This window comes from Lissotriton helveticus, chromosome 4_2 (genome assembly GCF_964261635.1).
Source record: "Lissotriton helveticus chromosome 4_2, aLisHel1.1, whole genome shotgun sequence".
Taxonomy (NCBI): domain Eukaryota; kingdom Metazoa; phylum Chordata; class Amphibia; order Caudata; family Salamandridae; genus Lissotriton; species Lissotriton helveticus.
Genome location: NC_136064.1, coordinates 119713426 through 119735924, shown reverse-complemented (window position 1 = coordinate 119735924; position 22499 = coordinate 119713426). Strand labels below are relative to the sequence as shown.

At 40.8% G+C, this 22499-nt stretch overlaps 1 protein-coding gene across 1 annotated transcript in view; it reads left to right on the top strand.

The window, feature by feature from the left end:
* Nucleotides 1-22499, top strand: part of LOC144752250 (nicotinamide N-methyltransferase-like) — a 74257-nt gene that overhangs the window by 44177 nt on the left and 7581 nt on the right. The window contains exon 2 of the mRNA XM_078640256.1: nucleotides 20582-20789. Coding sequence (XP_078496382.1) covers nucleotides 20582-20789 — 208 coding nt within the window. The remainder of the gene's footprint in view (nucleotides 1-20581; nucleotides 20790-22499) is intronic.

The following is a 22499-nucleotide window of genomic DNA, read 5'->3' as shown; positions in this document are numbered from 1 at the left end:
ACAACTAAATCTTGAGCAGAAAGAAATATATGAGCAAGTGAGAGAACAGATTGACCATGGATTTCTTCATGAGAAGAAAGAGTGCTCTTGCTCATCATTTGAACCTATCCGTATGTATGTGAGTGGACAAGCTGGAACAGGAAAAAGTTTTTTAATTAAAGTAATCACAAGTTTTCTACAGAAAAGAACTGAGTCGCATTTTTCTTGTGTTGTCACTGCTCCAACTGGGTTGGAGGCACACAATATTAAAGGAATTACTTTACATTGTTTATTAATGCTACCAGTAGAGCATGACAACTAATTACAATACCACAAGCCATCTGGAGAAGCTTCTTGTGAAGTTTTAAGAGTGTTGAGGAAAATGAAGCTTCTCATTATTGATGAGGTAAGCATGGTCTCAAACTTAATGCTTACCTTTGTGCATTTTAGAATGCAGCAAATTCTTAAAACAGAGTATGATGTATTATTCGGAGGAAAACACATCATAGTTTTTGGAGATCTTCTACATCTTACTCCTGTAAAAGGACAGCCAGTGTTTAAAACTCTGTTGCATGAAGATACTAGAAAGTCTTTGGGGTGTATTGGCAATGTAAACATTTGGTCATATTTTCAGTATAAGGAACTTACTAAAAAAAATGCGACAAGCAAATTATGTTGATTATGGAACTATTTTTCAAGATATAAGAATTGGAAAATTGACCGAAGATGGCAAACAAGCTTTACAGACACGATTACTTTCAATTTGTTTCCAAATGCAAATATTGTCCCATAGAATATATACATTAGAATTGCAGAAAACAAATCTGTAATCTACTTAATGCCAACACTGCGTGAATGTTCTATATTCAATGAAGAAATGTTAAAGTTGGAAAATGAAGAAATTATAAAACTGGAAGCAATTGATAAAATACAACATGAAGGAATCAGTATTATTTTGAGTGAAAACTTGAAGAGGAAATTGGATTGTTTAGAGAAATCGATAAGTAAAACAGCTGGTTTAGAAAAGAATTTGTATGCATGTGTAAATTGTAGGGTAATTTTGGGACGTAATTTGAATGTGCAAAAAGTTTTAGTAAATGGAGCAATGGGTACAATTGTTGATTTTGTTAGTTATGTAAACAGAGCTGGGATTTAATTTTGGAAAATCAAATTTGATGAAATTGCTGAAGTAACACAAGTTAGTCATTGTTCAGCTCGTTTTTTGCTTGTAAAAGATTTGTATGTCTGAAGAAAATAGTTTCCTGTTTGTTTGGCATATGCGGTGACCATTCATAAATCTCAAGGTTTAAGTGTAGATTGTGCTTTAGTAAATATTGGAAGTACCGTTTTTAAAGAAGGTATGACATATGTTGCTTTGTCTCGAGTCAGAACTTTATCTGGATTTTACATGATTGATTTTGATGAGACAAAGGTTTCTGCAGAAGCAAACTGTGTGAAAGAGTGTATTAGGTTAAGAAGAGAATATGCACGCAATTTAGGTCAATATCCATTGATTGAAAAGCGTGTGGTAGGTAGAAAAAGAAGATTTGAGAATATCTGTTCTGAAACTGTAGAGAAAGAAAAAAAACGAGATGAAGTTGCGCCTCCAAGCAAAAAGACAAAGGACAGTGTTGAAGAGAATGTTGGTTATCGGTTTGAAAATAGTTCTGGTGTCAACTGCTATGCTAATGTAGTTGTTAATGTTGTTTTTTTTCTTCAAAGTTTCCAACAGCAAATTGTAGAAAATCGGGACAAAAGATTCTGTTCATTGTTGAATTCTTTTTATGAGAAATGTACTAGTGATAAAAGTAAAATACAAAGTGTTTCTGATATTCTAAATGTTTTAGGCATATCTTCTGGTTCTTGTCAATTTACGCAGAATATTCAGCAAGATTGTCAGGCATTTTTAATGTTTATGCTTGGTGTACTGGAAGAGGAAGGTATAGATGTTGAAAACCTTTTTGGCCTTTCTTATAAATGGCATCATGACTGTCGAAATTGTTTGTTTACATGTAGCACTGACATAGACACTGAGAGATTCATACCTTTACCTGCCTGTCAATCAGTGTCGTTTAACAATCTAATTAGAGGAGCATGTCAAAACATGGAGTGTAGCCAATGTAAATCAGAAATGTCATTAACATTACTTATACAAAGATATGGACAGTATGTTATTTTAATGCTGCAACGTTGTAGAATTGATGGAACAAAATTGAAAACTTTAATTAAAAATGTTGTAGCTGGTCAATGTTCAATATCATGAAGAACCTTTATAGCTGTTGCTATTATTTTTCATGATGGACCTTCTACCACATCTGGACATTACATTGTTTATTTAAAATGTCTGAAAGGTTGGATACAGTGTAATGAGACTCAATTAGTTTTTAAGCAACGTTTGTCCAAAGAGTTACCAAAATCTTACCTAATATTTTCAAAGACAAAATTTTAAGATCCACATTTGCCCTTTAGGATTAGTGCTGTTAAGGTAGATTAGTCTGGTGTTGTAGAGTATTTTGTAAGTGAGGGTGAGGAGCTTGAAGGTGATCCTTTTCTTGATATTGAGGCAGTGTAGGTGTATCAGGTGGTGGGTGATGTGGGTGCAGCCGGGGACATTGATGATCAGTCAGGTGGTCGTCTTTTGGATTTGTTGTAGTTGTTGTAGGTGTTTGGCTAGAATTCATGTGTAGAGTGTTTTGCCACAGTGTAGTCTACTGCTGATGATGGCCTGTGTCACTGTTCTTCTTCTTTTGGTTAGGATCCACTTGTAAATGTAACAGAGCATGTGGAGGGTGTTATAGCAGTACGGGGACACAGTGTAGACTTGCTTACACATGGAAAGGGAGGAGTTGAGGTTGAATCCTAGGTTGTGGACATGGTTGATAGGTGTTGGTACTGTTCACAGTGTAGTCAGGTAGCAGGAGTTGTCTGAGGCTGATGGAGTGGGTCTGAGGATGAGTACCTTCATCTTGTGCCAGTTTGTGTTTACAGGGCTGCTCTTTATGTAGTTGGTGACGTCCTTCATTGTGTTGTGGAGGTTCCTTTTGGTGGTATGTGGCTTCTTGGTGAGGAAGAGGATGAGCTGGGTGTTCTTTGTGTAGGAGATGTTGTTGAAGTTGTGATGGTGGGCTACTTGTGTTAGGGTGGCCATGTAGATGTTGACCAGCGTCGGACTGATAGATGAGTCCTGGGGGACCCGTAGATGATGTTGGTGATTTTGGATCAGAAGGCTGGGAGGCGGATGTTCAGGATTACTATTGAACAACTTCCAAACAAAGGACTTGATGCATACTATTTGGCCGTAATGCAAAGTGTGCGAAACCATTAAGGACTTTTTGCTGTGTATTTTGTCAGCATCTATTTGTAAGTAACATTATTTACAGTGTAAGAAAATTAATCAGAATGTATTGTTATGTTATGATTGTTTGAGATATGTTATATTTACGTAAGAAATTGCTCTTAGAAAAAAACATTTAAGACATGTTTTATTTCTATTTTGTATATTGTTATTGACAATGTTGACTGTTTTTATTTAAGATATTCTTATGGATTGTCTTTTTTTGCCCGCTGTTATGTGATGAGTACTATTGTACTCACGGTTTGTAGTTAAATTCAATATATTCTGAGAACAGCAAAAAAGGCAAATGAAATGTGTTACAAATTATTTTGTGTTGTAAAATATATCTAGTAACTGTGTTTTTTTGTATCTTCCACAGGTGACAATTTTATAATATATACTTTTTTTTATTATTTGTTATGCTTAAGGGAAGTACAAGTAACTGACTGAGCCGCAGCCCGTGGAGGGAGTTGTGGTGAGGTAGGCAAGTGGGGCGGGGGAGGGGCAGGATGGGGGTTATAAACAGCGGAATCTGGATGATCGCAGGTAAGTAAACAATTAAATTAATTACATAAATTTTGTATCCTGCGCCCTGCATCGCAAAATGCGATGCAGGGCACGAAACGAAGTGGCATATTATCAACAAAAGGCGATACATTATCGCCGCTTTCATCGGCAGGAAAATTCCGATAAAACAGTGATAATGGGCTTGATAATAGGGCCTTGGAAATTCCCATAGCAGCCCAGGTTCTGGTGTTAACTTGGGCTGTTATGGGAATTCACAAGGGCCTATTATCAAGCCTTTTATCGCCGCTTTATCAGCAGTTTTCCTACCGGTAAAAGCAGCGATAATCTAATATGCCCCATAGTTTTACCACGCATGCTTTTACAAGTACTATCCATTTACCACGCATATTCTCAATAATGTATTTGTGTTGACGAACGCGCGTTGTAATGGCTGTGACTTACGTCCTTCAAATTAGTTTTTAGATATACGTGTGACCAAGTCTGATAACATCAGAGTTAAAGGACAAACACTGTGATGTCTGCCATGAAGACTGAGACTAATATGCTCAGTTTTCGTAAAAAACTGAAAACCCTACTCTTTTAAAGTATGTTTATAGCCGTGATTGATGTCAGTTTTCTTTCTTCTTTAGTCTATCCCTTGCGCCGGGAAACCCACTGCGGGTAGCTGTTGCGCACTATAAATTTTAAATAAATAAATAAATAAATAAATAAATAAATGTCTGTGCCTCAAAATCTTGTCGATCACCAAGAAAATAGGCGGTCGATAAAATGAAAGTAACAGATATAATAAAAACAACGGTGAAAAACTACTAAAATGGCGGTAGACGGAGTACCTCATCAACTTTTGCCACCTCGGCACTACGTTCCAAATAAATGAAGATAAACTTTGATTATTAATATATTACAAAAGTACAAATGCGAATGACACACACGACACCCTGAAATAAAGAAAGCTTTGTTTGTTGAATTTGAAGAAAAAGAATAAAACGTGGGCTTCGAAATGAGGCTGCGCATGCGTAGAGTACAACTGCTACACAAAAAAAGTTTTACATACTATCATAGAAATGAAGGGGCATGTTATCAACAATAGGTGATATATTACCGCCGCTTTTATTGCCAGTAACTGCAGATAAAGCGGCGATAATGGGCTTCCCAAAAGGCCCTTATAAATTCCCATAGCAGCCCAGGTTCTACTATTAACATGGGCTGCTATGGCAATTCACAACGGCATAATATAAAGACCATTATCGCTGCTTTATCGGCAGTCTCGTGCCGATAAAAGCGGCGATAATGTATCGCCTTATGTTGTTGATAATATAGCCAGAAATTTGTTTTATTAATTTAATTGTTTCCTTGCCTATAATCATCCAGATTCCGTTCTTTATCACCCCCCACCTTGCCCCTCCCCTGCCCCGGCTGTTCCACCGCAACTTCCTCCAGGGGCCGCATCTGGGCTTGATAATACGCCCTTGTTAATTCCCATAGAAGCCCATGTTAACACCAGAACATGGGCTTCTATGGGAATTAACAAGGGCGTATTATCAAGACCATTTTCGCCGTTTTATCTGCAGTTTCCTGCCCATAAAACAATTATAATGTTAACACCGGTCCTTGATAATATGCCCGTCAGTGCCATATCATCAGTAAAGGGCAATACATTATCACCGCTTTTATCGGCAGAAAACTGCCGCTACAGCGCCGATAATGGGCTTAATATTAGGCCCTTGTAAATTCTCATAGCAGCCCAGGTTCTTGTGTCAACCTGAGCTTCTATGGCAATTCACAAGGATATATTTTCAAGCCCATTATCGCCGCTTTATCGACAGTTTCCTGCCGATAAAATTGGCGATAATGTATCGGCTTTTCTTAATATTATGGCCCATTGCTCTTTTTTTGACCAGTAAACTTAGGTGCAGATTATCAAGGACTGGTGTTAAAATTATCGCCATTTTATTGGCAGGAAACTGCCGGTAAAACGGCGATAATGAGCTTGATAATATGGCCTTGTTATTTCCCATAGAAGCCTAAGTTTACACCAGAAGATAGGCTTATATGGCAATTTACAAGGACGTATTTTCAAGCCCAACCTCCCAACAGTAATAAAAAACTCCAGACAATGCAGGTCATTTTACATATCACTGCCCCAGAAAGGTGGTGTTCCCCGGGATGTGTATGTGGAGAGAGAGAGAGAGAGCTCAAAACATATTTTTTTTTTAAAAGACCGCGGGGTGACGCTCACCAAGACTGCAAGGAGTAGGAGCGTAAACCCCCCCCCCCGCATACTTCAAAATAAAACCAGAGGAGTGCCGTTCCCCAGTGCTCGGGGCACCTTACAAGCCCTCATTATGCAGAAAAATTGCCCCCTAATGAATAAAACAAACTTCTACTTTTTTTTCACCTTTTCCACCGCATACAAGTACTGCACGAGTACCCCGCCATTTTTTAGTTTAAAAAAAATACAAATTGAGCCTAAAGATCCATGTACCACCCCCTGACCAAGACTATAGGGTCAGAATGTTTCTACCCTGCCCCCTTTCCTTATTTCTGAACTTTGTTTTACTGCTTTCTTGTGACTCTGCTCTCCCGAAAAACAAGATGGCTGCCAAGACTTCCTGGTTTGGTGTATTGACAGCCAATCAGCATGCAGCTCCTGTTTGTATTTGTACGTATTTCCGTACGCATACGCCACGATTTTTCTTTAAGAAATAAAAAATAGAGCCTAAACATCGATATACGACCCCCTGAGCAAGCCAAGAGGCTCAGAATGTCTCTAGCCTACCCCCTTCCCTTATTTCTCAACTTTGTTTTACTGTTTTCTTGTGAATCAGTTCTAGCGAGGCACAAGATGGCCACCAACACTTCCTGGTTTCAAGAGTTGACAGACAGTTCACAGCCAATCAGCATGCAGCTCGTGCTCGTAATCAAACAGATTTCCGTACGTGTGCTGAACTCCGTCTGTAGATATTGCTATGATTTTACTTGCAATTTTCTCAAAATCTACTGAATGGATTTACACCATTTAACACAAAGCACAATCTGCAAACAAAACTCTACCTCTCTGCCCAATTTGGTGTAATTCCGTTCAGCCGTTCAGGCTTTAGCCCTGGCTAAATGTCCCTATTGAAAATGCATGGGGAAAACACGTTTTGGGACCCCCTTTTTTCTCGGCCCCCACTTGACAAATCACCCCCATGGGAATTAACAAGGGTGTATCATCAAGACCATTTCAGGGAAGGAGCGGAACGGAGCAGGCCATTTTCTTGGAGAAATTCACGAAGATTCGTCCACCAGTGCCAAAGTTATTCCAAATAGAATGTTGCGGATTTCCTATGGAAACTAGGTCCTAACTATAGCTACCTACTGGCGACCGCCAGTAGGTAATACACACACACACATATGTACATACACACCTATCCATATATATATATACCAGAATAGGTAATAATATCCAAAAGAAACCAAAATCCAAACATCAGGGAATTTGGAAGGAATCACAGACCATAATCCAATTTCTACATTATTTTATTAAGCTGTGTGTTTCACCCCCTCAGGGGCTTCATCTGGTCCTGAATACAGAGTTCACTGTGGCCCACCACCTTTAGAAAGGTGGGACTGTCACATGAGTGTATGGATATTAAAAATAAACTAGTAAACACATATAAAAAATAATGCCAACAGGCATTTTGTTTACATAGGATCATGCTATATCATATTTGCATAATTATAAAATGATTGAAAATAACAAACAAGCATACGCATATATGAGGTACATATTTTCAGAAACAATAACATTGCTTGTCAAAGGAAAATCAAAATATGATATTGTATTTTATTTTTTAAAACACATCAAGTGAAAGTGTTTCTCCTTCTAGAAAAGAGATTAAGCGGTGTGTGGTGTAATGTACACCTAGGCACACAATGCCTAAAGTGCATCATGCAGAGGAATCGATTCAAAAGTGTATGCATTGAAGTCCCTATTGCACATCAGTGGGAATGGCTGCCAAGTGGCCTATATCATGAAGATCAGAAAACGAATAACAAAAACAGTTACAAGCCAGGTTGCAAAATTCACTCTGTTATGCCTAAAACACAGTTAAAAAATGAATTGTATAAACATCCATCCTAAATCATATGATTTATATATATGCATATGATTTGTTTGTGTTATCAAAAGGCAGCATATATTAATTAAACTGCAGAGAAAAGATGTTATATATCCATATAACACCACACTTCCTTATCCAACACCACAAACTACAGTAAATTAGTAAATTAAAAAATCCCTTCTGTAATGTCTGCAATGGAACTGTAATGTATTACTAAATATTCATCTAAAAATCTGAAAGTCTGGAGTTTAAGGATGAAAAACCTCATCATGTACATCGATAGAGTAGATTCATAAGAGGGATGCAAGGAAAGATTAGGAGGGATAGAGAGTGTTGAATTGACCAAAAGTGATGGAAAAAAACAAAATGAAAAGAAATAGGAAAAGATAAAAGGCTGAGAGGACGCAGTTCACCGAGGTCCAAGTCAGTCGATATGGCAGTCCAACTCCTCACCTTCATTCAGTCCTGATGGGGATTTTATCCCAATAAGAACAATGTACTTAGACTCCAAAACCCCGAGTCTCTTATCATTATCTCGGCCTCAAGTTTTCTTCAGCACACTGCCAATCCCAAAATATGGCATCAGATCAACATTTTGGTTATGCCCTTTGCCCAGTGTCCAGCCATTGGGTACTTAACATTGTAATTCTTAATGGGCCTGTGATGCTGCAGGATATGTTTCTTTACTGGGTAGATGTTATTGCCTAATTATCTATAACGAAAGGGACATATAAAAGCATAGGCCACATAATCACTCCCACATTTGATACATTTGTTGCTGGAAGATTGTTTGCCTGTGGAGAGCAAATACTCCTTTACATTCCTACTTCCCTTACAGGCTTTGCATCGGCCACATTTGGAAAACATGTTTTTTTTTCTCAGCCACTGTGTTTCTCCTGTACGCGTATATCTGTGCACTAGAAAGTCTTGTAGAGATTTAGGGGCATATTATCAAGGGGGTTTATCTCCGCTATTTTGGCTTTAAAAGCCAAGAAAGCGGAGATAAAATGATCTCCCTATTACCTAGCTGTCGCTAACACCAGTTAGCGACAGCTAGTAGGAGATAGCGACCATCTTGGGCCCCACTTTGCATGTCAGTGATATTTATCACTAATGATATGCAAAGTGGGCGTGCCAAGATGTTAGCGACTGGAAACAGTCGCTAACATCTCTATCTCCTATTACCAACTTTTGGAGATATTCGCGCTAAGCGCGAATATCTCCAAAAGCTAAAACCTGCCCTGAGCAGTTCTTAGCCATGTTATCCAATGGGAGGTGGATAACATGGCTAAGAGCATTAGCTCGGTAATGCATGAATATCGCTGACTTTTCAGCGATATTCATGCATTGCGGGCGTTTTTTATCGCATTTGCTATAAACCTTGGTAATACCAAAGTTTATCTGCGATAAAAATCGCCGCAGCTTAGCGGTAAAATTTTGTCTCTAACCAAGCAATAGCGATAATTATCGCTATTGCTTGGTAATATGCCCCTTAGATTTCTGATATTCCACTTGAGGGTGTTGTTGTCAGACACTTCCTCCATGTGTGAAGCTTTTCGGGCCTTTTCTGCTGAGTTTCTTTCAGAGATCTGAATAGTTTCTGCTGCTTGCTCTGATATGTGAATAGGTAGTTGTTGTAACTTCACTCTTGGTTTCACCCTACTCCTCTCCACCCCTCCTCACCCGTCCTGGGATTTTGTGTTCATTCATCAATTGTTCCCTACCTTCATCCTTCCCGTGCTCTCTCCTTCCTCTCCTCCCTATTCCTGTTTCTCTCCTCCTCCTTTTCTCCCTCTTTGTTCTCCCTAGGGTGGATGATGTATTGTAACTTCACTCTTGGTTTCACCCTCCTCCTCTCCCCCCCTCTTCTCTCCCCCGCATTGGTTCACCCCGTGCCCTCTGCAGAAGGCTATACAAAAGGGGATGATGGACGGAGCGTTTGAGCAAATCAAACACTCACCCCCAGTCAACTGATCTGGGTTTAATCCATCACCATTCTTTAGCCCACTCAGCCACCCCATTTCAGACATGGCTATATGCAAATCAGTCTGACCCTGTGCCTTATGGGAACAGTCCATCCCGAACTGCCAAGCCATGTCTTCCATGGACCGGAAACAAGCATCCTGGGACCGGTTTCGGATTCATAATCCTCATCAGCCAGGCTATCTTGAATCCAGTGGCCAAGTGAGCAAGGGACTCACGTCTGAGCATACCCTGCCACATTTAGGGCGAACAAAGCGATACAAAAGGGGATGATGGACGGAGCGTTTGAGCAAATCAAACACTCACCCCCAGTCAACTGATCTGGGTTTAATCCATCACCATTCTTTAGCCCACTCAGCCAGCCCATTTCAGACATGGCTATATGCAAATCAGTCTGACCCTGTGCCTTATGGGAACAGTCCACCCCGAACTGCCAAGCCATGTCTTCCATGGACTGGACACAAGCATCCTGGGACCGGTTTCGGATTCATAATCCTCATCAGACAGGCTATCTTGAATCCAGTGGCCAAGTGAGCAAGGGACTCACGTCTGAGCATACCCTGCCACACTTAGGGCGAACAAAGCGATACAAAAGGGGATGATGGACGGAGCGTTTGAGCAAATCAAACACTCACCCCCAGTCAACTGATCTGGGTTTAATCCATCACCATTATTTATCCCACTCAGCCACCCCATTTCAGACATGGCTATAGGCAAATCAGTCTGACCCTGTGCCTTATGGGAACAGTCCAGCCCGAACTGCCAAGCCATGTCTTCCATGGACCGGAAACAAGCATTCTGGGACCGGTTTCGGATTCATAATCCTCATCAGCCAGGCTATCTTAAATCCAGTGGCCAAGTGAGCAAGGGACTCACGTCTGAGCATACCCTGCCACACTTAGGGCGAACAAAGCGATACAAAAGGGGAGGATGGACGGAGCGTTTGAGCAAATCAAGCACTCACCCCCAGTCAACTGAACTGGGTTTGTTCTACATTCTGTCCATCAACTGTGATTTTTGCAATTTTCACCCCGAGTGGGCTGGGTATGCCCAGACGTGAGTCCCAGGCTCTCCACACCACTGGAGTCAAGCTATCCTGGCTGAATGAAGGCTGATAGCCAGAAACCGGTCCTTGGATGCTTGATTCCGGTCTGGGAAAGACATGGCTTGGTAGTTCGGACTGGACTGTTCCCATGAGGCACAGGGTCAGAGCTGATTTGCATATAGCTAGCGTCTAACCCAGGGTGGTGTGGAGTGCAAAAAAAAAATGATGGATCTAGGCCCAGATCCTTGTACTGGGGTGAATGTATGACATTGTTCTACATTCTGTCCATCAACTGTGTTTTTACAAATTTTCACCCCGAGTGGGCTGGGTATGCTCAGACGTGAGTCCCAGGCTCTCCACACCACTGGAGTCAAGCTATCCAGGCTGAATGAAGGCTGATAGCCAGAAACCGGTCCTTGGATGCTTGATTCCGGTCTGGGAAAGACATGGCTTGGTAGTTCAGACTGGACTGGTCCCATGAGGCACAGGGTAAGAGCTGATTTGCATATAGCCAGCGTCTAACCCAGGGTGGTGTGGAGTGCAAAAAAACGATGGATTTAGGCCCAGATCTTTTGACTGGGGTGAATGTGTGACATTGATCCACATTCTGTCCATCATTGTTGTGTTTGCAGTTACCGCTCTAAGTGTACTGGGGATGCTCAGACGTGAGTCCCAGACACTCCACACCACTGGAATCAAGCTAGCCGGGCTGATGAGAGGTGTTACCTCGAAACCGGGCCGGTCCTCGGATGCTTGTTTCCGTTCTGGGAAGGACATGGCTTTTGTAGTTCGGACTGGACTGTTCCCATGGGGCAACAGGGTCAGCGCTGATTTGCATATCGCCATTGTCTAACCCAGGGTGGTGTGGAGTGGAAAAACGATGGATTTGGGCCCAGATCTTTTGACTCGGGTGAATGTGTGACATTGATCCACATTCTGTCCATCATTGTTGTGTTTGCAGTTACCGCTCTAAGTGTACTGGGGATGCTCAGACGTGAGTCCCATACACTCCACACCACTGGAATCAAGCTAGCCGGGCTGATGAGAGGTGTTACCTCGAAACCGGGCCGGTCCTCGGATGCTTGTTTCCGTTCTGGGAAGGACATGGCTTTTGTAGTTCGGACTGGACTGTTCCCATGGGGCAACAGGGTCAGCGCTGATTTGCATATCGCCATTGTCTAACCCAGGGTGGTGTGGAGTGGAAAAACGATGGATTTGGGCCCAGATCTTTTGACTGTGGTGAATGTGTGACATTGATCCACATTCTGTCCATCATTGTTGTGTTTGCAGTTACCACTCTAAGTGTACTGGGGATGCTCAGACGTGAGTCCCAGACACTCCACACCACTGGAATCAAGCTAGCCGGGCTGATGAGAGGTGTTACCTCGAAACCGGGCCGGTCCTCGGATGCTTGTTTCCGTTCTGGGAAGGACATGGCTTTTGTAGTTCGGACTGGACTGTTCCCATGGGGCAACAGGGTCAGCGCTGATTTGCATATCGCCATTGTCTAACCCAGGGTGGTGTGGAGTGGAAAAACGATGGATTTGGGCCCAGATCTTTTGACTGGGGTGAATGTGTGACATTGATCCACATTCTGTCCATCATTGTTGTGTTTGCAGTTACCACTATGCAGAGCAGCATTTTTCAGAACTCCAAGTGCTCCTTATGAGTAACATCTTATAACATTTAGTGGGAGAAACATACTTAAGGTTTCCCAAGATGGCCGCCAGTGTTCCTCCAGGTCTCCCAATAAAAACGATACCTCACTTGCGACACAGGCGAGGGCCCAAAACCTATTGAGGGGACATCAAAACGACCTATCACAAAGCAGCCTGGTTATGTAAGGGGGGTCCCCTGCCTGGGCTCGGCAACTATTTTGGGAAGCTACCAAACCCATACATTTCTGGCACCCAAGGAAGTCCAGTGAGTTATGGCTTGTGTGGATCCCCCAATATTTATCTAACCAGAATCCCCTGCAAACCTCAAATTCAGCTGAAAAAATCACTTTTACCTCAAATTTCGGTATGGTGAAGTTCTGGAATCTGTCTGGATCCTCACATGTCCTACCACCCAGCATTCCCCCAGGTCTCCTGATAAAAATGGTACCTCACTCGCGTGGGTCGGTCAAGTACCCGCGACAGGCAAGGGCCCAAAACCTATTGAGGCGACATCAAAATCATCTATCACAAAACAACCTGGTTTTGCAAGGGGGTCCCCTGGGTTTTTTACCCCAGGCTCGGGGGCCATCTTGGAAAACTACCAATACCACACATTTCTGAAAACTAGGCACCCGGGGAAGTCCAGTTAGGTATGACTTACTTGGACCTCCCAATGTTTTGGATCTGTGACCAACTGTCTCTTGGAAAATGTATCTACCTGTTTTATGCTAACTGTTTCTGTCCATGTTATCCCAAATGTATCCACCCCTCCTATGTCCCTTGTATACTACTTCTCATTCCGGTAAAGCGCTCTGGTACCCTTACGGGTATAGTTTGTGCTCTATAAAACACAAAATAAATAAATAAATTAATGAATTCCTCTACTTCTCTGTGGTTATTATTGATTTCTACATTTACTTCAATTGTTGTGGGGCACCTGATCTTAATTGTGATCGTTGAAAATCTTTGGAGTGAGTATACACTAATCGAACATTGTGGAAAATGAGCTATTCATGCAAGTTACTCCAGGTCTGTAAATGTACCCCATTGACAGTCTTTGTTTTTCATTAATTCCTTATTTGGTTGTGTCCCAGCTGGATTTGTAATTCCATTAGTTGTGTCCTTTATAGTCATTTTGAATTTGTAAATGATGTTATCGGTAAAGGGAGAAAACCTGTATCCTCTTGATTAGAAAAAAGTGCTCCCACTAGATTTGAGTGGAATTTTTGTTGATTTTCAAACATTTGATACACTGCTGAAATTAATAGTTCAATATTCCTAATGGTTTTTACTTTTGTATTTTATACTGTTGACAAACCTTTCCAGGCTCCAGGCCTCACCCCATGATTTGCTCTAATGCAGGGTTTTGGTTTACTTTTTTTCCTGCTGTTGTTTTCTATTGTTCCACATATAGTTTAATGTTTGTTAACTGAATAAGTCTTCCTTATGAATCCTCCCCAATGATTGTTGTTGGTAGAAAAACTTGATATTATAGATTTACGGATCTATGCCTAGGATCACATTCGGTTGAGCCACTGTACATTGAAGTACTGATGGACCCCTTAAAGGCCCAGGGGTATTGTTGTCCTCAGCGTATTCCATTGCTGATGAATGCAGTCGTTGAGCCACCCTAGGATTCTTTGGCTCTTAGTGAAATGGACACAAGCTTACAGGATGCAGTTTCTCCCTCAGTGGCTGCTGTGGGGATTGGATGAAATCAACTTTGCTCCATAAATCTGCTTTGAGGTGCACCTCTCGGACCATTATCTACGGTTGTTTACAACAACAGTGTTGTGTCTACCACTCTGAACACATAACCAGTTTGGTTTTTCTATGTGGGTTTTTAAAACAAAATGAATCAAAACAGTTTTTGCTTTTCCTAGTCATCATAGTTTTCCCGGTGGTTGGTATTTCAAATAGTTTAGACGATTTGTAGAGAAGTTTTAAACCTTTTATAATTTTGATTCATTACAGCCTTTTGGCTTTGTAAATAGCTTGTATATATGAATGCATTGTATGAGGAGTGGGTGTTATGTTCCCATGTTAGGCCTATGCAGCAAAGCTGTCCATTTCTTTCACTGTCCAATTTTTCACAATAACATTTTTGCTGTGAACCTTTGCACATATTAGGATTTGTTTCTCTGATATTTTATTTATTTATTTATTTTATTTATTTATTTTTAGAGTTTTCTATAGCGCGAACTTGAACCGATTAGGTTATCAGAGCGCTTTACATAGCACCAGTTCCGTTACATGTTATCACAGCAGTTTACATAGAATCAGTTACGTTGCACATTTTAGGATCTTGAACCCATTAGGTTATCAACGCGCTTTACATAAGACAGCATTCGATGTCCAGTGCCCTCCTCCGCCGTGTAGCGGGGGACCACTTCCAGCCCTCCGACGTCGTCGAGCTGTTGGGACTAGGCTCCTGGAATTTCAGCTGCCCCTTTACAACTAATTAGTTTGAAGTCATGACAGAAATCTCAATCCCAGCATCTCAATCGGTGCATTACAGGTAAAAACAGGCTATAGGACCACTACGTAAGACCAAATAGAGTAAACTGTGGGCACCCCGGAATATATGAGGAAGCAGTCGGTGCGTTACAGGTAAGAAACAATTTACATAAGACAGCATTCGATGTCCAGCGCCCTCCTCCGCCGTGTAGCGGGGGACCACTTCCAGCCCTCCGACGTCGTCGAGCTGTTGGGACTAGGCTCCTGGAATTTCAGCTGCCCCTTTACAACTAATTAGTTTGAAGTCATGACAGAAATCTCAATCCCAGCATCTCAATCGGTGCATTACAGGTAAAACAGGCTATAGGACCACTACGTAAGACCAAATAGAGTAAACTGTGGGCACCCCGGAATATATGAGGAAGCAGTCGGTGCGTTACAGGTAAGAAACAATTTCATAACAGGTTATAGGGCCAGTACATAGAGAAACACATTGTTGTACATTGTAAGCATCCAAGAATATATGTTGTAGCAGTCGGTGCATTATAGGTAAGGACAGTTGCAAAAACAAGTAGATGTAGAAAGGCTGCAATAAAAGGCAGACACTATCACAAGATACAGGCAAGTAAGGAGCGCGGTAGTAGAACTTAGACTATGTGTCTGGTCTCAGCTCTTGCTCCAATAGTGAGATTGAACTAGTCCATGATGGCCGCCACTGCGAAGGAACAGTCTAAGATGGCCGCCAAGAAGGGGAATCATAGTCCTCTGTTTGTTGTTATTGCTTTGGACCTGTGTGGAGGAGATATGCCGAGGAGCCTCGTGGGCCTCTGGAGATGCCGGCAGAGATTTATGGTTTCAGTTAGTGACCCCTGCCCTTGTGAACAATGGCGGTTTAAAAATGTGAAATGAGTGGAGTAAATAAAGTACCTTATGATTATTTTCAGCTCAGTGGAGCCTTAGAGCTTAGGATGTAGTATTGCCGATATCACATTTTGCAGGGTCTATTCAGGAGGTGAGGTAGGATGCGGTGAAGATACTACTTTATTTACATATCTAGATCCGTATAGCATTATCCCGATGCCTCAAAGGTCATGAACAAGATCTCTTTGTGCGCAATGTTCAAATGTCATTCTATCTTCATCCAAGGGCGACAGAGTTAGCAAGATTCTTGGGTTTTCACCCACACACCCTCTAGGTACACTTAGAGTAGTGTGTTGCATAGTAGGACTACACCAGACTATTATGTTGTTTATATACCTGCATACACAAAGTTTAAGCACCAGGGTATAACTATATCTACTATTTACTCTTCCGGTGCTTCTAATCACATTTATCTGCGTCTGTCTACTGATTATTGCAGTGCATGTATGCTATTCAAGAATAACATTTGTTCAGTAACTATATTGAAAAATTTCCACTGTGTATTCTTTTCATATTTCTCTGAACAAAAATAAGCAGGAGTGACTGAGCAAAAGGGTCTGATCTGTTTCCACGATCCCTGAGGGGTCCGGGTTGCCATTTTCAGTGGTTGACAGAAAGTATTCTCTCCCTGGTATGTTTAGTGGAGCTTACTGTGGCACTGTGAGCTAGCTGGCCTCTAAGCTAACTTATCTTACCGAGGTGTTCGGAATCAGTCTGGGTACCTCACCCAAAGTTTAAGTTGTCCAAAAAACACACAGGTCTTACAAATTAGTGGAAACTACACAACAAAACTTACACTTTTGTGTAAGTTTACAATTGTTTGGTATTCACAAAGGGATTAGTATCTTTATGAGTGCTAACTTGTTATGTGTGGAGACTCTGTACTCATATAGATAGTACTAGTAAAATACATTTGTGAATAGCTAGCAATTGTAAACATACACAGAAATGTAAGATTACCCTTACGAATCAGGCCCTAAATGTATTTCAATTTTTTCCATACATCTTAACGATTAGCAAGTTCTCCATGCAAAGCAAACACATATTTTCTATTCTTTGTCATATATATATTGGTTGAAGGAAGATAGCAGATAAATGTGAAAACTGTGCAATATAGGCAGTCAATATATATGCAATATACATATGATGTTTGTATACCAGCAAGTTGATGGTGGATCTCAATGTATGGTAATAGAAATAAAATTGCAAAAAGTATCTATTGGGGAGAAATGTTAACTAAAAGGAAGAAATGTGTGCATCAAAGTGGAAAGCATGTTTTCCATCTCTACTCAAATGTGAGTACCTGCAATGTATTTATTTCATGTTTATGCGGCTGGATACAGTGATAAACAAAGGCTGCCTGAAAGTAATTCATGTCATGTTTATACAGTGATAAACAAAGGCTGCTGTAATGTAATTTAAAGATTTGCAAGGGCTGGAACACGTGGCCTGCACCATGCCTTTAGTTTATGATATTGTCAAATAAAGTAGTTTTTAACTTTTTATTTAGTAGTGATGTGCTGTTTTCTTTCTTTTTTTTCAGTTAAAAGATGTGTTTTTAGTGCATAACATGCAATGATATAAAAGCACATAATTCATTGTTCCCTATGACATGGGTGTCATTATCATAATGATGGTCTGACACTAATCTGCAGAGTTTACCATTGCACCCCACTAGCATTTCCCTACACTAGATAATCACATTGTTCAGCACTCCTATCAAATTCTGCAACATAAAGAAAAGGGAAGATATTTAACTATTATAAATAAATTGAATTACCAACTACTGCCTAATTACAGTGTAATTTGGTATTTAGATCTATTTTCTCAGAGTAGCCAAAATAGACCTGTGGTTGCATTAGGTCTGAGAAATAGAGCTCAATGTAACAGAACACAGATAGCGGACATATATTTCCCCAAATAGACTCCAGGCATTTAGTAATATTTTCTTAACACAAATTGCACCTTCATTATCCAAAATGGTATCAAGTTAGGATATCAAACAGATATCCGTTGCTGTAGGTGAAAAGACAACATTTTTGTAGGGAAGGCCAGGCGGACATTCCTGTTTCAAGCTTGTAAGGGCATGAGGAGGGAGATCTTTGCTGCTACCAGATGATAAGAACCCATTCATGTAGCACAGTCATATTGGTGTCTCAGATGTCTTATTATTATCATGTAAAGGTGGACTTTTACAAAAATACCAATGCATTTTATTAATTTCTACTCCTGGAGAGAAATATCATTGACATTTTACATTGAAGCACATTTGGAAATCCATATTTTGTTCTTCTAGTGGCTCGATCCTGAACTATATCAGTTTGAGGTAAGGAATTCAAAATCCATGTGGTCTTTTGAGGTTTGCTTAGGCATTATGGATGATGCTCGTGGTCTAGTGATGACTACATTTCTTTTGGCAAGCCTGATAGTCACTAGCTCCTTAATTGATGACTATCATTCACTATTGCCTCCAACATCAGCCATAGTGACATGTATCAAGTCAATCAGGTGATCCACAGGCTTGGTCTCCCCTGCCGTTAAACCAGTAGCTCCCAATGAGGTACTAGTTACAACTCTTTGTGAAGGATTAGTACTGTACACAAGAACAGATCCGAGATGCCTCCTGATATTGTTCCAAAATATATGTGACCCTCTGAATAAGCATGGTTGTCTTTCTACCTCAAAGTCCTTTTAGGTCTTTGCAGCTGTAAGAGGGCCACAGGTCCATTGCATCCTCACCATCTGTTGTTACTCATTTTGGATTTTGGAAATCATTATGGCCAGGTTCTTTCAGCAACAATAGTTCTCTGCAATTAGCTTTAAAGAAAAAGATTATCAAGTGCCCCCCTTCATTATATTATGTGAGAGTCGCAAGGGAATATGGCAAAATAAGTCAAGCTCCTTGGGACTCACAAAGCTTGCTAACAAAAGCAAAATAAAAAAGACTCCCAAGCTTTCTGAGGAAAGAGAATGAAAACGTCTAAGAGATTTGTAAACAAAACAAAAATTACATTATGATCTAATAAACCAAAAATAAATTAAGACCCAGTAAACTGATAGGGAAAACCAGGACTTGTCCACTAGTATTTATTGACCTAGAAAGCACAAGAGTACTTACTGTGACATATTTCATAGCACAACCCATTACTTCCCGTATCCTTGATAAACTATCCAAAAATAGTAACACTCCTAAAAAATAGTCTTTCTAATCAATGTCATTAACACCTTGCATATTGGGCAAATGTTCATGCTGTGCAGGATTTTTTAACAGTGGGCGGGATTCGGACGGGCCCCGGCCTTCGTGTGCACAGGCCCACCGTGACACAAGGGGTTAACAGTGGTGTAAATAACATCAACCACAAAGTCTTCCCTGATTAATGCTACTGTGGGCTAAAACTGGTTTCAGGTCCATCTCTCATCACCCTCCAACTAGTAGGTCATCATATCCAATTAATTGAATTGGAGAAGTCTAGAAAAATACCACATCAATAAACAAGTGATACCCCCCTTGTTGAAGAGCTGTTGATCTTAGTTTTAAAAAATGGCAAGATAAAAATCAAATAAACAAATGAAGTCCGTGCACATTTCAATTATAAATTCAGGGTAGTCCTTGAAAGGCTTTTCCGACTCTCACCCTTTACTGACGTCATCCCTGCCTATGTTGCATTACTTTCCTTATGACTCTACCCTAGATCTTCCCCTCATACTCCTCCTCATCCTCTGCAGCTCATTTTTACTCATATAACTTTAGCAGCAGCTTACCAGCTCCCATTTTCCTCCCACATCTACTGTACACCTGCTGGTTAGTAAACTCAGTCAGAACAGGACGTCCATCGGATTTAATAGGATTTGTATTTCAGTGGACAAGATATCCGTCACCGTTGAGACAGAGTATCACGCTCGCTGATATCTAAATTAGGCCCTCAGTCCTATTCATGACCACTCAATCCAGACACACTACTGGAGCTCAAGAGTTTAGAGCTTTAACTGATAAAATGTGTCCTAATATTTCTGAGGTGGAATCTCATTTAGTGTACCATAGCACTATTCAAAAATATCTGGAACCAAATACTTGCTATACTGTCTGTCATTCCCCCATGACATAAAGACACCTCTGAACACGTGTGACTAGATTACCATTATTGACAATAATCTTTCTGAAGTGACACAATTACCTTCACTAATTCTACTTCAGAAAATGATCATGTACACCCTTGAATCCAAGCTCAACCCTCATCTGCTCTCTTCGTGATCCTTCGACAGGAGAACCAAAACCCACTTACCCCCACTGAATATCACAGATGAAACATATGCAAGGAAGGGATACCCTTCCAACGTCCTAACCATCCAAACACTGCAGATGAGTTCTACATAAGACCCTGGAGACAACCTAGATCTGGGGAGGTTATGAGGGTCAAAGGAGAGCCTGAGAGGTGATATGGAAGACGCGTGTGACATGAGAAGAACAAACATGTAACATACAAATGATATGATGTTGTACTGGACATTTACATTTTTTCTAGTTTGCTGATTTTGAATTCACTGAAGTATAGATGTTTATTCTAAACAGGTCAAGTGAAAGGAGACTCAGCGATTGTTCTTTCCATTGGGCCCTATGCCCACTACCCTCTTCTAATCTGTGAACATTTCAACGAGATTACCTTTGCCTGCGCAGATGACAAGTCCATCCAAGAGATACAGAAATGGTGGAAGAATGAGCCTGATGCCGTGGATTACAGTCACGCTATGAAGATGATTTGTGATCTCCAGGGAACTGGGTAAGGAGTTTGCTCCACATTAACACAGCCCTGCTTTGCTTTCCTATTACAAGGGGACACGTTCAAGAAAATTAAGATTTTGACATCTCAGTTAGAACTGTAAAAGAAGAAATACAATAAGGAATAATCTTCTGTGTGCTATACTCTGGATTCAACAACTCAGATACACAGCTTTGGTGATAAAGCAACGGCTCACTAGGCTACCCTTGGTTCTGTTTTGTTATAACTTACTTCGTAGAATAGCTTCCATGCCTCACCAATTAATTTCCAGATCTTGATTTTAAAAAAGTGTTCATCTAGTTCTTCACTCTGACATGTACCAGTAAAAATACTGCAACATTCATATGCTCAGACTGTGCAAAAACTGTTTCACACAAGTGGGAAATGAGAGGATGTTTTAGATTTCTGTCTTCCTCTTTACTTTACAGTGAACATAAAATAAATATACCTCTCCTCTTGGCTACTGAATATTAGGGTATTAGGAGATTACCATGTTATGACTCTAGTCTCTTTGTTTGATGGTGTGATTTTTCACTGGATTAGACATCGAGCACTTGTACTTGCATTCAAACATCCACCTGTCGTATGACCTGCCCGTATGAGGGTCCAGATGAGTGCATGTTTTTTATCATCAACATTTTCATCATGTGTTGAAACATGTCAATGATAAAAGACATAGACGTTCTGAAGTATGGACCTCTTATTTTAAATGCTTGACATTAAAATCATACCAATAAAAAAATGTATGGACCTCTCCATACACAGTCAAAGTTTAGACACAAGGTGTGGTGTGAAACATAATACCAGGCAGTCTTAGAACTCCCAAATCTATCTCTCTAAAGAAACCCCAAACAGACAGACTGACAGATTGACAGACTTAGAAATTAAGATTCACATTGGCAGAGGTATACACCCTGTCGGAGAAGGGACCACAATCCTAGTCGGGGTAATTCAGACACCCTCCCTAAATTAACCTGTGCTCACCCTCTGGTAGCTTGAGCAGTCAGGCTTAACTTAAGAGCAATGTACAAAGTATTTGTTCAACACTTCAAATAGTGAAACAATGAAAAGAAAAGAGAAAAATCCACACAAGGTTAGCAAACCAGAGCTTAATTTAATAAGCAAAATGTTACAAAAACACCAGAAATTCAGTAAGAAGAACCAGAATTATGAAGTTTTGAAGAATAGCTGCAACTATAGTGCTTAGAAGCAAAGTGTCAACTTGGGGTAGCTGGTCAATCCAAAGGTTCTGGCCAACCAGGATGGAGCATGGGCAGGATACAAGGACCAACCTTGTCCTGCTTAAAAGGTACCTTTGTGGAGGATTTATTGACATTGAGATGCGAGGAATAGGGAGGTGATGCATCAGTTCCAATCCCTAGGATTTGTGGGAGATGCTGTATTTTTCAGCTGTTCACTTGCATATGTGTTATCATTGTGCAGCACTAGATGTAGGCAATACTTCATAATTTAAGACATGCAAGTGAAGCATCTGTGCCGAAGATGTGCAGGTTCCAGCAGACGCAATAATGGCAATGCATGGATTTTGAAGATGCAGCCCAAATAACCTACTTCAACCACCCAGGACTGGAAAAGCACCACTTAGAAGGGTAGGACTCACAGATGGCAGAGACCAGGTGCTATTGAAGTGCTGCTGACATTCTTTGATGGCCCTGAGACTTCAAAACAGGAAACAAGCACACACATCAT